The sequence below is a fragment of the Acinonyx jubatus genome, chromosome A3, assembly GCF_027475565.1.
Source record: "Acinonyx jubatus isolate Ajub_Pintada_27869175 chromosome A3, VMU_Ajub_asm_v1.0, whole genome shotgun sequence".
NCBI lineage: Eukaryota > Metazoa > Chordata > Mammalia > Carnivora > Felidae > Acinonyx > Acinonyx jubatus.
Genome location: NC_069388.1, coordinates 13,140,784 through 13,155,093, shown reverse-complemented (window position 1 = coordinate 13,155,093; position 14,310 = coordinate 13,140,784). Strand labels below are relative to the sequence as shown.

At 43.4% G+C, this 14,310-nt stretch overlaps 1 protein-coding gene across 14 annotated transcripts in view; it reads left to right on the top strand.

Moving 5' to 3' along the window:
• The window catches only part of NCOA3 (nuclear receptor coactivator 3), a 135,616-nt gene that overhangs the window by 116,740 nt on the left and 4,566 nt on the right, over positions 1 to 14,310 (top strand). For 5 of the 14 annotated variants that reach the window (XM_053199847.1, XM_053199844.1, XM_053199845.1 and 2 more), the window contains 8 exons: positions 104 to 239; positions 1,823 to 2,020; positions 2,954 to 3,211; positions 3,310 to 3,436; positions 4,459 to 4,630; positions 9,685 to 9,978; positions 11,844 to 11,948; positions 13,155 to 13,404. In XM_053199847.1, the coding sequence (XP_053055822.1) occupies positions 104 to 239; positions 1,823 to 2,020; positions 2,954 to 3,211; positions 3,310 to 3,436; positions 4,459 to 4,630; positions 9,685 to 9,978; positions 11,844 to 11,948; positions 13,155 to 13,404 (1,540 nt within the window). Of the gene's footprint in view, positions 1 to 103; positions 240 to 1,822; positions 2,021 to 2,953; positions 3,212 to 3,309; positions 3,437 to 4,458; positions 4,631 to 9,684; positions 9,979 to 11,843; positions 12,830 to 13,154; positions 13,405 to 14,310 lie in introns of those variants that run through there. The other 9 variants (XM_053199856.1, XM_053199854.1, XM_053199852.1 and 6 more) reach the window with 9 other exon arrangements.

Here is a 14,310-nt window from a genome sequence, read left to right as displayed (position 1 = left end):
TTTTACTTGTTCCCGTTTCGTTTGTGTTCTTCTGATGAATGTGTATGCGTATATATCTAGTAATGCACACAGGTTAATTAAAAAAAACTTTTTTTCCCCCCAGGGTTCTGGAGATTTGGATAATCTAGATGCTATTCTTGGTGATCTGACTAGTTCTGACTTCTACAATAATTCCGTATCCACAAATGGTAGTAATCTTGGAACCAAGCAGCAGATGTTTCAGGGAACTAATTCTCTGGGTAAGAAAGAACTAGGTTTTATTCTTGCTGCCTTTTTAACGTTTCTTCACACTTGTATGTATAGTTAACCCTTGAACAACACAGGTTTGAACAGCACATGTTTATTTACACACGTGTGTTTTTTAAAAATAAATACAGTACAGTACTATAAACATTTTTTCATGGTTTTCTTAATGTTTTCTCCATTTTATTATGAGAGGGCAGTATATAATACATATGACATACAAAATATGTGTTAATTGACTTATCAAAGTCTTTTGGTCAAAGTAGATAATTAGTAGTAAGTTTTTGGGGAATCAGAAGTTGTATGGATTTTTTACTGTGTTGGGGGCTTGGTGCCCCTAAGCCCTGTGTTGTTCAAGAGTCAGCTGTGCTCTTACACTAAGATTGGAATCTAAGCATTTTTTTTAAGAGAAAGAGGGCAAGCATGTGTGTGTGCGAGCAGTGAGGAGGGGCGGAGAGAGAATCTTAAGCAGCTTTATGCTCAGTGTGACGCAGGGCTCAATGTCATGACTCTGAGGTCGTGGCCCGAGTTGATGTCAAGACACTCAACCAACTGAGCCACCCAGGTGCCCCTAATTAGCATTTGTAAACTTCAAAATGCATACTCTACCTCTCAGTTTTGAATACTAATTCATAGTGCATATGTTTTAAAAAGCTTTCTGGACATTTTTCTATTTTTTAAAATTTCCTGTTTCTAATTAATATACCAGTAATCCTGGAACTTTAGGAAAATGTTCATCATTGGTTGCTCCAGATGAGTACCAGGTACCTGAGCATCTATTTTTGTGAGGCATAGAGACTTAAATTAAAAAGCAACTAAAACTGTAGATAGAAGCCTGTCCTGTGACATTTATGGAACCTGGTTATCTAGCTGGGAGACTTCTTTAGTGTTTGCTGATTCTCCCTCAGCCTCTCTTCCACAGCTATGTCGTTTCCTCATTCATCAGTTTAACGAGGGTATATTACAGGTATCGATCAAAAAAGAATAATTCACAGTTATCAGCAATGGTGATTATTCATTTTCGATGGCACTGTTTCCTAAACTAAAATGGATAGATCAATCAAATGGATTGGAAATAGTAAAAAGTTAGGAAATTTTGTATTTCATTCCTTGTTTGACTAGAGGGCAACTTACCTGGTTATATTTAATTATAAAATTTTAAACAGAATCCACTTAAGAAGTTCCCTTAGGGAAGAACCTCTGGCAGTTTGAATGTTGCTAGCAGTTGTAATATTAAGCAAAGCAGAACACAAATGACCGTATCAGGCTGCAGAATGATGCCCTAGTACAGCAGCCAGTGCTGGGATTCTTGTTTTCTACTGGATTTGGAATACGGGGTTTTTGTCGTCATCGTCGTTGTCGTCGTCGTCGTCGTCGTCTTCTTCTTCTTCTTCTTCTTCTTCTTCTTCTTCTTCTTCGTGTGTGTGTGTGTGTGTGTGTGTGTGTGTGTGTGTGTGTTTAGTGTTTATTTTAGTAAGAGACAGTCTTGTGTGGGTGGTGTTGGTATTGATGTGTTGTCCTTGATTACTTATGTACTGAATTGTCAGAGGACATTTTGTATTGTGTATCTGTGTTTCAGCAGGTTTGAGGAGCCCACAGTCTGTGCAGTCCATTCGTCCTCCGTATAACCGAGCGGTGTCTCTAGATAGCCCTGTTTCTGTTGGCTCGAGTCCTCCAGTAAAGAATATCAGTGCTTTCCCCATGTTACCAAAGCAGCCCATGTTGGGTGGGAATCCAAGAATGATGGATAGTCAGGAAAATTATGGCTCAACTATGGGTATGTTATTTCTAATAAGTATTTATGATTAAACTTTTGGAAAAAGCAAATTTAGAATACTTAAAGCCATTTAAATAATTGGGATTAAGTAATAGGTTTATGAGTAACAGTAGCACAGTAGTTCTTTCATAAGTCTCCTTAATTTATTCTGTGGCCTGGTTATTTAAGCTCTTTAAAAAATATTTATTTATTTTGAGAGAAAGCGAGAGAGAGACAGAGAGATTATGAGAATGTGTGCATGCGAGACACGAGTGAGTGGGGGAGGGGCAGAGAGAGGGAGAGAAAGGATCCCAAGCAGGCTCTGTGCTGAGAGCACAGATCCCGATGTGGGGCTTGATCCCATGAACTATGAGATCATGACCTGAGCTGAAATTCGCCTAATGCTTAACCAAACGAGCCACCCGGGCGCCCCTGGCTATTTAAACTCTTAAGGAAGCTTTCGGTCTGAGACCTTTTCTAACTTGTAATGAATAAATGGCAACAGTTGCCTATCAAAATATGTCTTTCTTTATTTATTTACTTATTTATTTACTTATTTATTTATTTATTTATAGTTTAATTTTAATTTTTTTTTTTAACGTTTATTAATTTTTGAGACAGAGAGAGACAGAGCATGAACGAGGGAGGGGCAGACAGAGACAGGGAGACATAGAATCGCAAGCAGGCTCCAGGCTCTGAGCTATCAGCCCAGAGCCCGACCGTGAGATCGTGACCTCAGCTGAAGTCGGATGCTTAACTGACTGAGCCACCCAGGCGCCCCTCAAAAAATATCTTTAAAAAAATAGTCTTCATAGTTGGCCAGTTCTATTTTTAGGATGACAAAGCTTTTATTTTATTTTTATTTTTGGTTAAGTTCATGTGTAATGACGGTACTTACACAGCAAGGATTTCATGATAATCTGGAAAAGACGTAATCATTTCTACCTGTTTTAGGTGGACCAAACAGAAATGTGACTGTGAATCAGACTGCTTCCTCGGGAGACTGGGGCTTGCCAAGCTCAAAGACGAGCAGAATGGAGCCTTTGAGTTCAAACTCCATGGGAAGACCAGGAGCGGATTACAACGCTTCTTTACCCAGACCTGCAGTGAGCGGCTCGATGCCCACGTTGCCCCTTCGGTCCGCTGGCATCCCAGGTGCGAGGCCGGCGTTGCCGCCACAGCAGCTGCCACAGCAGCAGATGCTTCAAATGCGTAAGCGTCCCCTTCGCCAAAAGAGAAAGTGAGATGACACGGGGCGGTGTTTGCTCTTGCCTTCTTTGAAAACGCATCCCCTCTTTTTCCTCCACCAGGGCCTGGTGAAATTCCCATGGGAATGGGGGTCAGTCCGTATGGCCAGGCAGCACCGTCCAACCAGCCGGGTTCCTGGCCAGATGGCATGTTGTCCGTGGAACAAGGCTCTCATGGGACTCAAAATAGGTGAGGCTTTATTATGTGACTCTGTAGAAGATGTTAGCATTGGATTATCTAGAAAATGCTCAGAGCGCAGGAGCAAACCTGAAAGAGAATGAGAAAAACTCACTGTGACCGAGGTGCCTGGTTGCCACCTGGGCATTTCAGGGATGATGGTGAAAGTGCACCACAGCACTCTGTTTCTGTGAAAGATTGTGTGTCTTCTGTTTTTGTTTAGCTTGATCAGTTACTCATTTGCATGAAAGAAGCCACCTGTCAGTGTCAGTTCTGTCTTTAGTTCTGTAATAAAGAAAAAATGGCTTGATCCTTTGGGGAGACAGTGGTGTAGCTTTGTGCGTTTATTAGCTTCAGTGCTTCTCTACCCAGTGGAGAACAAATAGCCTCACTACAGAATTTTTCCTGAGGCAGAATGAGTATCTAGGTCCATGCCCTTCTGATGTGTTGGAGTGCTATGGCACCTTATTGTGGGTAAATGGAATTTGTATTGTACTTGTTAACATGTGAGCTCTGTGGCCACGGGGAACAAAAAGTTATTTCAGCAGGTCCTAGGCTCAGTTTGCTGATGGTTGAACATTTGGGTTTTTTTATTTTTTTCTGGTCCTTTGTGAGTTACTTCAACTTAACAAATATCATAACTGTGACCACCTCTGTTCTTGTATGATCTTGAGAATAGCACCCTGTTCCACCCCCCTCAACCTCTGCTGTCCCCTAAATGTGTAGGGATCTAGCAGTTACATTTGGTGGTGGGAGTGTGTGCTAGGCATGTGTAAGCTAGATGTGGTAGCTGTGGATGGCCTGGTGGAAGCTTAAAATTGTGGGCCTTCAATTTCAGTTGGGGACATTTGCTCTTCTCTCTTAACCAACCAAGTTGGTTTATTGTTTCCACTTGTAATAATTAAGGTATTACTATATATTAAAAACGTGTGTGGTGAGAGAGAGAGAGAGAGAGAGAGAGAGAGAGAGTGTGTGTGTGTGTGTGTGTGTAAGAGGAAAAGCACGACTGGCATTGATTGCAAGTCTCTGTTTAGGCCACTTCTTAGGAATTCCCTGGATGATCTTCTTGGGCCACCTTCTAACCTGGAAGGGCAGAGTGATGAACGAGCGTTGTTGGACCAGCTACACACTCTCTTGAGCAACACAGATGCCACAGGCTTGGAAGAAATTGACAGAGCTCTGGGCATCCCTGAACTTGTGAATCAAGTAGGTAGCATTAACATGGAAATGGAAGTGTGTATGTGCACACGTGTGTGCATACATTCATGAAGCCATGCACAAGAATGACTGTATGTGTATCTTTCCGATCACTTGTGTTACCTCACTGTGTTCACGGAGAGTGATGATTGGAGTTCCTAACCCTCACAAGCACTGTGCTGTGGCCCACGTGGATGAAGACACACATAGTGTGGACAAGCAAGTGGTGAAACAGATACAGAGCATGATTATTCTTTTAAATCTTTTTCAGTCTGTTGGGCAACAAAGGTGCTTGTTTTATTTATTTTTTTAAAGATTTGAGTAACCTGTACACCCACCGTGAATTTTGAACTCAAAACCCTAAGATCAGGAGTGTCATACTGAACCAACTAAGCCAGCCAGGTGCCCCAAAGATGTTTGTCTTAAATTGTATTTTGTTGATTGCAAGATAGAACGTATTTTATGGTTTTTTTGGTATGTGTTTTAAAAATAGTTTTCTGATGGAATTTTTCTTGATATGCAGCAGTACGTTATTTATGTAGGTTTACTTATTGATTTATTGATTCTTTCATTTAACAAATATTTACCTTCTATATGCCAGTTAGTGTTAGAGGCTGAGGGGAAGTGGTGAACAAACGAATTCCTGCTCCCGAAGCTCCCATCCCATTGGACAGGCAAGCATCGGGCAAGGAGCCACCTGGATAGCAGCAGACACGGTAGGGTCGAGATTAGCAGGAAAGGCCTAGGACACTAGGAGACTGTCGTAAAAGAACCTTTTCTTGGGGTGTGGACGGGCTGTCCAGAGTTTACTCTAAAGACGCCCTCTATCTGAGCTACCATTTGAAGGCTGTTAACTTGTCTCCTACGTTTAAATCGTTTTCCCAGTTTCTTTCCAGTGGGGACTTGTTTGTAGTTTTGTTCTTTAGTTTAAAAGGGTTTGTGTTTTCAAGTCCAGGATGATGAGACGAAGAATTACTGGGGACTCGAGTGAACGGTCAGGAAAGCTTTTTCTGGGGAGATGGCTTGTAAGTTGATGTTTGAAGGGTGAGTTGGAGCCAGCTCAGAACACAGCGAGGGGAAGAATGTTCCATAAGGGGTATGGCTAACTCAAAGGTCCTCAGGCAGAAAAGGGCTTGGGGGTTCAACAAAGTGAGTAAAAGTCCACGAGAGAAGGGGAGGGATTGCTGTAGGATGATGTTGGAGAGGAGAGGTCAGTGGAGGTTAGGTTCCACAAAGCCATCTTAAGGACTCTTCCATTTTTCTGCTATATTGGGAAGCCATAAAAGATTTTAAGCAGGGTAGTGAAGAGATTTGCTTTTCTTTTTTGTTACTTTTAATTTTAATTTTTTTTAAGTTCATTTATTTTGAGGGGGAGAGAGAGAGTTGGGGGGGGAGGGGCAGAGAGAGGATGGGTACAGAAGATCCGAAGCAGGTTCTGTGTCGACAGCAGAGACCCCCATGTGGGGTCTCGAACTCATAAACCGTGAGAACATGACCCGAGCCAAAGTCGGACACTTAACCGACTAAGCGGTCCAGGCGCCCCTAATTGTTATTTTTGCCAAGTAATCTGTGTTTGTAACTTTGAAATGATACAGAAATATACTCTTTGAAGAATCATGCACATTTACCCTAGTCAGAGATAGTGAAACTCAGCTCTTTATTTTGGGAATATTCTAAGTAATATGCTTGTGCAACTGTCCTTCATCAACTTCAATCTGTATCTGTTGATTTCCTGATAGGATAGTTGACTGTGCATTCATAGTCCCTTATCTGAGAACTTGGGGCTCAGGAATTTTTGGATTTAGAAAGATCAAGTGGTTGTGTATGTGCCACATACTCTGTGATGCCCCTGGTGGAGTTTTGAGCAATATTGTAGTTTTAGGCAGTAGCCGGTCATCATACATGCTAATATTTTTATAGCAAAATAGTCACACCAAATGAGACATCTAGAGATTATGTATTGCTTCATTAAGTTCAGATCAAGTTTTGCTATTAAATACATTTAGTGCAGATGAAAAATTGTGTTGCTTTTTTTAGAACTTTTTTTTTTTTGGATTTTTTTTTGGAATTTCAGATAAATTGTGGATCTGTATTTAGCTCCCCTTTCTCCACATCCATACGCATTACATAGTACTCCCAGAATAATTATGTCTTTTGTTATTAAATAGGTGGTCAATATTTGTATTAATTTGACTCCTTGCTGAGCCAGGTATAGTTTGTATAGGATTTTGGTTTTGGTTTGTCTGATTTTGAGTTAATTGCCCTTTTTTTGTTTGTTTGTTTTTTGTTTTTGTTTATTTATTTTGAGAGAGAGAGACAGAGACAGCATGAGTGGAGGAGGGGCGGAGAGAGGGAGAGAGAGAGAATCTCAAGCAGGCTCTGCACTGATTCGAGGCTCAAGTTTGTGAAACTGAGAGATCATGACCTGAGCCAAAACCAAGAGTCAGAGGCTTAACCGACTGAGCCAGCCAGGCGCCCCAGCTGCCTTCCTTTTTGATTTGCTTTGTTTTTACACATTTCTAATCCTTTCCAAATACTGCAGCGGAACTGTAAAATTTCTCTTAATTTTTTCTTTACATATTCAGACACATTTTTAGGTAATTCTTCAGTTCCTTGTTTCCCTCTTGTGATTCTCCGTTGGTCTGCTTTACTCTGTCCTGAGAGGCAGGTCTAGACGCTTTTCTGTGTCAGATCTCCCAGCTCTGGTCCCAAGTGGTTTTCCCTCTTGCTTTATTCCTTTGTTTTGTTGAAACACAGTTTCTGTTAATTTCTCCACCCCCACTGCATGGGATAAAGTCTGAAAATATCTTTTATTCCACTCTCCTGCATTAAATTTTGGGTTGAAAATAATTTTTTCTTCACATTCTGAAAGAATTGTTTGATAGCTTTCTGGCATCCATTGTTGCCATTGACTCATAGTCAGTCTGATTCCTGTTTTTATGTGTGATTAGTTTTTTCTGTTTGGAATTATTCAGGAACTTTTTCTCTCAAATTACAGGAAGCCTTATCTTGGTATGGGCCTTGTTTCATTCATTCCGCTGTATATCAAGTGCACAGATAATCTTTTTGGTTTGGGGGCATTTTCTGTGTCCTGTCTTTTTTTTAACTAGTGAGTTTTGTTTTCAGTTCTTAATACACTAGTGTTTTCGTTTTTTTTAATATAATTTGTCAAATTGGCTAACGTACAGTGTGCCCTTGGTTTTGGGGGTAGATTTCCATGGTTCATCAGTTACATACAACACCCAGTGCTCATCCCAACAAGCACCCTCCTCAGTGCTCATCACCCATTTTCCCCTCTCCCGCCCGCCCCTCCTCCCGCCATCCACCCTCAGTTTGTTCTCTGTATTTAAGAGTCTCTTGTGGTTTGCCTCCCTCCCTCTCTGTTTGGTGACTCGTGAGTTTTAATTGCATTTATTAGTAATGAGGCTGAACATTAGTAAAGCTTACAGACATGTCGTTTGGTATCATTTCTTTAATAATTTTATCTCTTCTGTTTTTCTTGGATGTTGATTGACATGTTGGGTATTACACTGAGTCTCTGTTTTTTAATCTCTCTTTTTCTTGTCTCTGAGTAATGTTTTATTTATTTGAGTCACTTCCTTGTTGAAAGCTGTCTTCGTCAGGTATCTGGTTGATCCTTGGCTATCTTTTTATATTTAAGTATGATGTATTAAAAATTATCAGTCGTCACTGAAAGTGGTTGGTCAGGGGCTGGCCCTTTTATTTCAGGACTCCCCAGAATTCAACATGTAGAGCCATTGATGCATCTCCCCTCCTACTCCCACTTTACAGTTTTTCTCACCTAGGAATTTATTACCTGATTGTATTTTGGGAACTAGGCTGGGGTGCGAGTAGATGATACCATAGTATTAAGATATAAAATTATAAAAATAAAAATTTTACTAGAAATCATAAATAACACTTCCTGTTTTCAGGCTCTGCCTACCCTTGCCCTCTGCTGTGCCTGGTGTCCCAGAACTGAGGTTGCCGAGGGAGTAGGTGGAAAGTACGGCCACGCAGCTGTGCGGAGTCGGGGGACAGGTGGAGGGCAGGGAGGTGGCTGCCCCCTGCTCTCTGCCCAGATTCCTCACCAGTCCCGTTTGAGCACTTTGCCTGAGCCTCTGCCGTCCCAGTGGAGCCTGTCATTGGCTCGGTGTCTTATGTGTGTTTTTCTCCACAGACACGTTAGTGCCTATTTTCTCTCTCTCTCTCTCTCTCTCTCTCTCTCTCTCTCTCTCTCTCTCTCTCTCTTTTAATTTTCTAATGTTTTATTTATTTTTGAGAGAGAGAGTGTGAGACACAGAATCCGAAGCAGGCTCCAGGCCCTGAGCTGTCAGCACAGAGCCCGACGCGGGGCTCAAGTTCATGACTCGAGATCATGACCTGAGCCGAAGTCGGATGCTTAACTGACTGAGCCAGCCAGGCGCCCCTGGAATGTTTGTGTCACTGCTTTTTCTGTCAGCTGCTGGACTTTATTTTGGAGACATTTTTAGCATGCAGAGAGGTGGGGCTGGCACATAGCAGGCACTTACAAATCTGGTTGAATGAATGGGTTTCTTAACAGTCCCTCCGGCCTGTTAAGGCCAAATAGTAGCGAATGGCCACCTTTAGGTTTTGTGTGTGCAGCTAGCAATAGCCTCGGGGGATATGAGCTTCTGTTGATTTGCCCTGTCTCTACCAAAATCACTTCTAACCACTGTCAAAACCATTTTTGTACGAAATTGTGTGGGAATTAATTGATCCCTGTGGTTTTAATTAGTTTATTTTGTACTTGGCTTGGTCTGTGTTGGTACAGAAATGTGGTCTGGAACAAATAGTCTTTCTCCAGATACTTGAGTGTCCATGTGAGACTTTGAGCTAGGCACTAGGACACATCTGTGAAAAGATGGGTCATGATCTGGATTCTTACAGAACTTCAGACAAGAAACTTGATTTTGCCTTTGGAATTCTGTGACATTCTTGTTCGTATGCATTGACTTTATGTTTTACCTTCCTTGGAGCATTTGATTTCTGTCGCTTTCTCAGATGTACTTCATTGTTCATTTATGTGTTTAATGTTTTAGGGACAAGCTTTGGAGTCCAAACAGGATGCCTTCCAAGGCCAAGAAGCGGCAGTAATGATGGATCAGAAGGCGGCATTATATGGGCAGACGTATGCAGCACAGGGGCCTCCAATGCAAGGAGGCTTTAATCTTCAGGGACAATCACCATCTTTTAACTCCATGATGAATCAGATGAGCCAACAAGGCAGTTTTCCTCTGCAAGGAATGCACCCGCGGGCCAATATCATGAGACCTCGGACAAACACCCCCAAGCAACTCCGAATGCAGCTTCAGCAGAGGCTGCAGGGCCAGCAGGTAACCAGCTGTCCCTTGTCAACTAAAAGTCCTTCTGTTTCGACTTCTCTGTAATGTTTTGTTTGTATAGATGTTCCTTGTTAGGGAGCGGTCCTGTGGGAGTTGGATAAGATTGTTCTGTTGTACAGGTTAAAAAGTAAAAAATGTCAGGATTGCCCTTGGGGGAGAAGAGTATTTCTTGATGGCTTCATTAGTTTTAGAGATAGATGATTTTTTTTTTAAAGTTTATTCATTTTGAGAGAGTGAGAGTGAGTGGGGGGGGGGGGGGTGGTGGGGGGGCGGGGGCAGAGAGAGAGAGAGAGAGAGAGGGAATCCCAAGCAGGCTCTGTGTTGTCAGTGCAGAGAGCCTGATGCAAGGCTCAGACCCACAAATCATGAGATCGTGACCTGAGCTGAAATCAGGAGTCAGACGCTTGACTGACTGAGCCGACTAGGTGCCTTGAGGTAGAGGATTTCTATTTTACTAATTTACTTATTTATTTATTTACTGACTTATTTACTTATTTTGAGAGTGTTCATACGCACATGTGCTCCCACACACACGTGCATATGCACACACGCAGTGAGGGAGGGGCAAAGAGAGGGAGAGAGAGAATCCCGAGCAGCCGTGCTGTCAGTGTGGAGTCCAGCGTGGGGCTTGATCTCAGGAACTGCAGGATCATGACCTGAGCCGAAATCAAGACTTGGACGCTCAGCTGAGCCACCTACAAGCCCCATGATTTGCGCATTCTTTTTATGGAACCTCTGCTTTCTAGGTGTTTTGTGAAACTTGAGCTCTCTTAACATTCTAAGATAAGATTTCCCTTTTTTATTGTTTCCTTAATGCCCGACAAATCTTTTAAAATTTAATTACTTACGTTGTTTGTGCTGAGTTAGTGAATGTGGCAGAACGGAACCATGTAAGCAGCTGAGTGAGTGAGCGTGGAGTCCAGCGCTAGTGCCTTCCCACTCCTAAAAGTCAGCGTGGGTACCCTGAGAAGCTGTGCTCATGCGTGCATGGTATCATTTGGCTTTTCACCCCTTCTTTCCTCTAAAAGTTACCTGGGAAAAGCCAATAGAAGAGGAAGTTCATTCAGTATTAGTTTGAGCAAGTTAAAGCTATTTCCCTAATGACCTAAATAATTCTAGGGAAAAAATCTCACTTTACGAATCCTTCGAGTTTCTTTTGAAGATCGTCTTTTTTTTTCTAATGTTTGTTTATTTTTGAGAAAGTGAGCGCCTGCGCAGAAGCGAGGGAGGCGCAGAGAGAGAGAGGAAGCACAGAATGTGAAGCAGACTTCAGGCTCTGATCTGTGGCTCGAACCCATGAACTGTGAGATCATGACCTCAGCCAAAGTCAGGGGCTTAACTGACTGAGCCACCCAGGTGCCCCAAACATCGTCTTTAAGCTGCACAATTACACTTTTACTTTTCCTCCTGATGCCAAATAAAGCTTCAAATGCTTGCCAAGGACTTTTCAGCCTGAACTTTTTTGAACACAGGGCTTGAACTCACGACCCTGAGATCAAGACCTGAGCTGAGATCGAGTCAGACGCTTAGCCAACTGAGCCACCCAGGTGCCCCCCCCCCTTTTTTTTTTTAAGATTTTACATCTTTAAGTAATCTCTACACCCAACGTGGGGCTTGAATTTAGAACCCTGAGGTCAAGAGTTGCATGCTCCACTGACTGAGACAGCCAGGCCCCCCTCAGCCTGAACTTGTTTTGAAGTGTGGAAGCGTGCGGGTTCCATGTAGATGTGACGTGACCAGGTTAATGGGTTGGAGGTGGCATCGTGACCTCTCCGGGTGGTGCCGAGGATTTGGAAAGCTGTTTGGGGCTCATCGACATAGTCCACTTCCATCCTAACCAGCCTGTCTCTCCCCAGTTTTTGAATCAGAGCCGTCAGGCACTGGAAATGAAAATGGAAAACCCCACTGCTGGGGGTGCTGCGGTGATGAGGCCCATGATGCAGCCCCAGGTAAATCCCCAGGTGAGAACAGACCTCTCCAAGTGTATTGCTGTGGGGCCTGCTCCACGATTGGCCCTCAGTAAACGTGTGTTACAGCAAGTTTCTGGTGTAAGAAATCATTCCACGATCTCCTCACACTCCCTCTTCCATTCTTCTGTCTTGCTGGTGATGAGGAAGAGTCAGGAGGAGAGGTTTTTTTATTAAAACTGCTAATTTGTGTTTGCTAATTAATTCCCTTTGTGATCATTTGCTGTGTTGTGAAAACAGCTATCACTTACTTTTTAGGAATTCAGTAAATCTGGAAACTTCTCTCTGTTTCTGGGTTTTGAAACCACGTGCTCGCTGGGTAAAATCTGAGGTTATAAGAAGAAAATACATAATAATACATAATCCTACTCTCAAGGATCACCTCTGAGATGACCTGTTTCCCATAGTGGGAAGGATGATGTTCAAGTTCTCTGTACCTCCAGCCCAAGGTGGAGACTGTTCTACAGTATTAATGTGCACGAGGCAGATGACCACCTGGAAGTCCTCTACTGTGGTTAGAAATTCTGTTCATAATTACTGTAGAGAACCCACTGTGAAATGCCCAGTATTTACTGTCTTAAGCCTACTCGGAAGTACTTTGATGATAACACAGTTTGAGTAAGCTGAGTTAGGGTGCCCTCCGAAAAGATGAGTTTGCTTTTTGGAGATGTTCTCTTCCAGCTGATGGGGCCCAAATCAGCTCTTTGGTTCTGGGCTTGGACCATGTACCTCCGGACCCTCCAGACCGCTGCTCCTAACCCTCCGTCTCTCCCTTCAGAAGCTTTAAGGAGACTATACAGGCCCTTTCTGGGGTAGATTCCTGCTTACCGGAGGGTAACCCCATTCTTTTGGGGGAGTGCTCTGTTGTGCCTCCCCTCCTCTGCCTTTTTCCTTCTTGTAGTTTTATTTCATATTTTCTGAAAAGTTTGTCCTCACATTCTACCCTTCAGTGTTCTCTCACTTTGAGAAATGTTTTCTGTGTTAAAGCTTGACGACTCGCCTGAACAATTTCCAGGTCCCTGTTCTACACCTCGTCGCCTCACCGGAACGCCTTTACCGTGATGAGAACCGTGCATTTTTCCTTTTTTGTGAAGAGAGGCATCGGGTGATTTTTCGCACCTAATGTATTGTGGTGGTACTACATGTATGGAATTGGCTGGTTCTGGCTCTGTGTAATTACATTCTCTTTTGGGGTATCAGCAGGGTTTTCTTAATGCCCAGATGGTTGCCCAGCGCAGCAGAGAGCTGCTCAGTCATCACTTCCGACAGCAGAGGGTGGCCATGATGATGCAGCAGCAGCAGCAGCAGCAGCAGCAACAGCAGCAGCAGCAAACCCAGGCCTTCAGCCCACCCCCCAACGTGACCGCTTCCCCCAGCATGGATGGGGTCTTGGCAGGGCCCGTGATGCCACAAGCCCCTCCCCAGCAGTTTCCATACCCGCCAAATTATGGTAAATTTGACAGCGAGAATGTCTTCCCCGGAGTGACATTACTAAGGTCATAAGATTCATAGGTCTGTTGCATGTTAAACACAAAATCCTATTTACTCCCTCTGTTAGTCACAAGGAAGACAGAATTAACTAAAAACAACAGAACAAAGGATATGGTGACCGATGAGGCAGACAAGGGACAAGCAGAGGCCGGATCAGATGAAGAGTTTTGGTGATATTCTGAAGGCAGTGGGGAGTCACTGAATGTTAATAGACATGTTTGCACTGGGGAAAGGTCATCGGGCCTGTGAGGCATGTCCGTTAGAAGGCGAGAAGAGAGAGTGGAAGAAGGGAGGACAGTTAGAGCACCCCAAACGAGATGATGGTCATGCAGCATCACAGAGGGGGTAGTTCGAATGGAGAGAACCTGATTCGTTGAAAGAAACACCAAAATGTTTCTGGTGGTGCACAGGTGATTGTAATTGAGGTAGATGTTCTATCAGGGTTAAGCATTTTTATTTTTTTTTTTTTCAGCTCCCCACGTCTTGATTTGGAAGAAAGACACCCCCCCCCCCCCCCCCCCCCGCCAATATGTCCCACTGTGGTAGAACTCTACAGTCTGAGCCCTTGGCCACAAAGGAGTGATGGGTGGGCTTCTGGGTTCCTCTCCTTGGTGACTTGGGTGTATTAATTACAATAATACACATTACCTTTTCAGGTCAGTCTTTGAGAGAGACTAGGAACATGGTAGGAACGGGGATAGAGGTATCTTTTGGGGAAATCATATTTTCAGTGCACTCCTGCCAGCTTGGGACAGAGGGACAGTGATGTGAACAGCAGGAAGCAGCATCCCTTTCACACAGAAATGTCCATGAAGGAACAGCTCTTCAGGTGACCCAAATGCTTTCTGCAGTGAGCCCCTTCCTC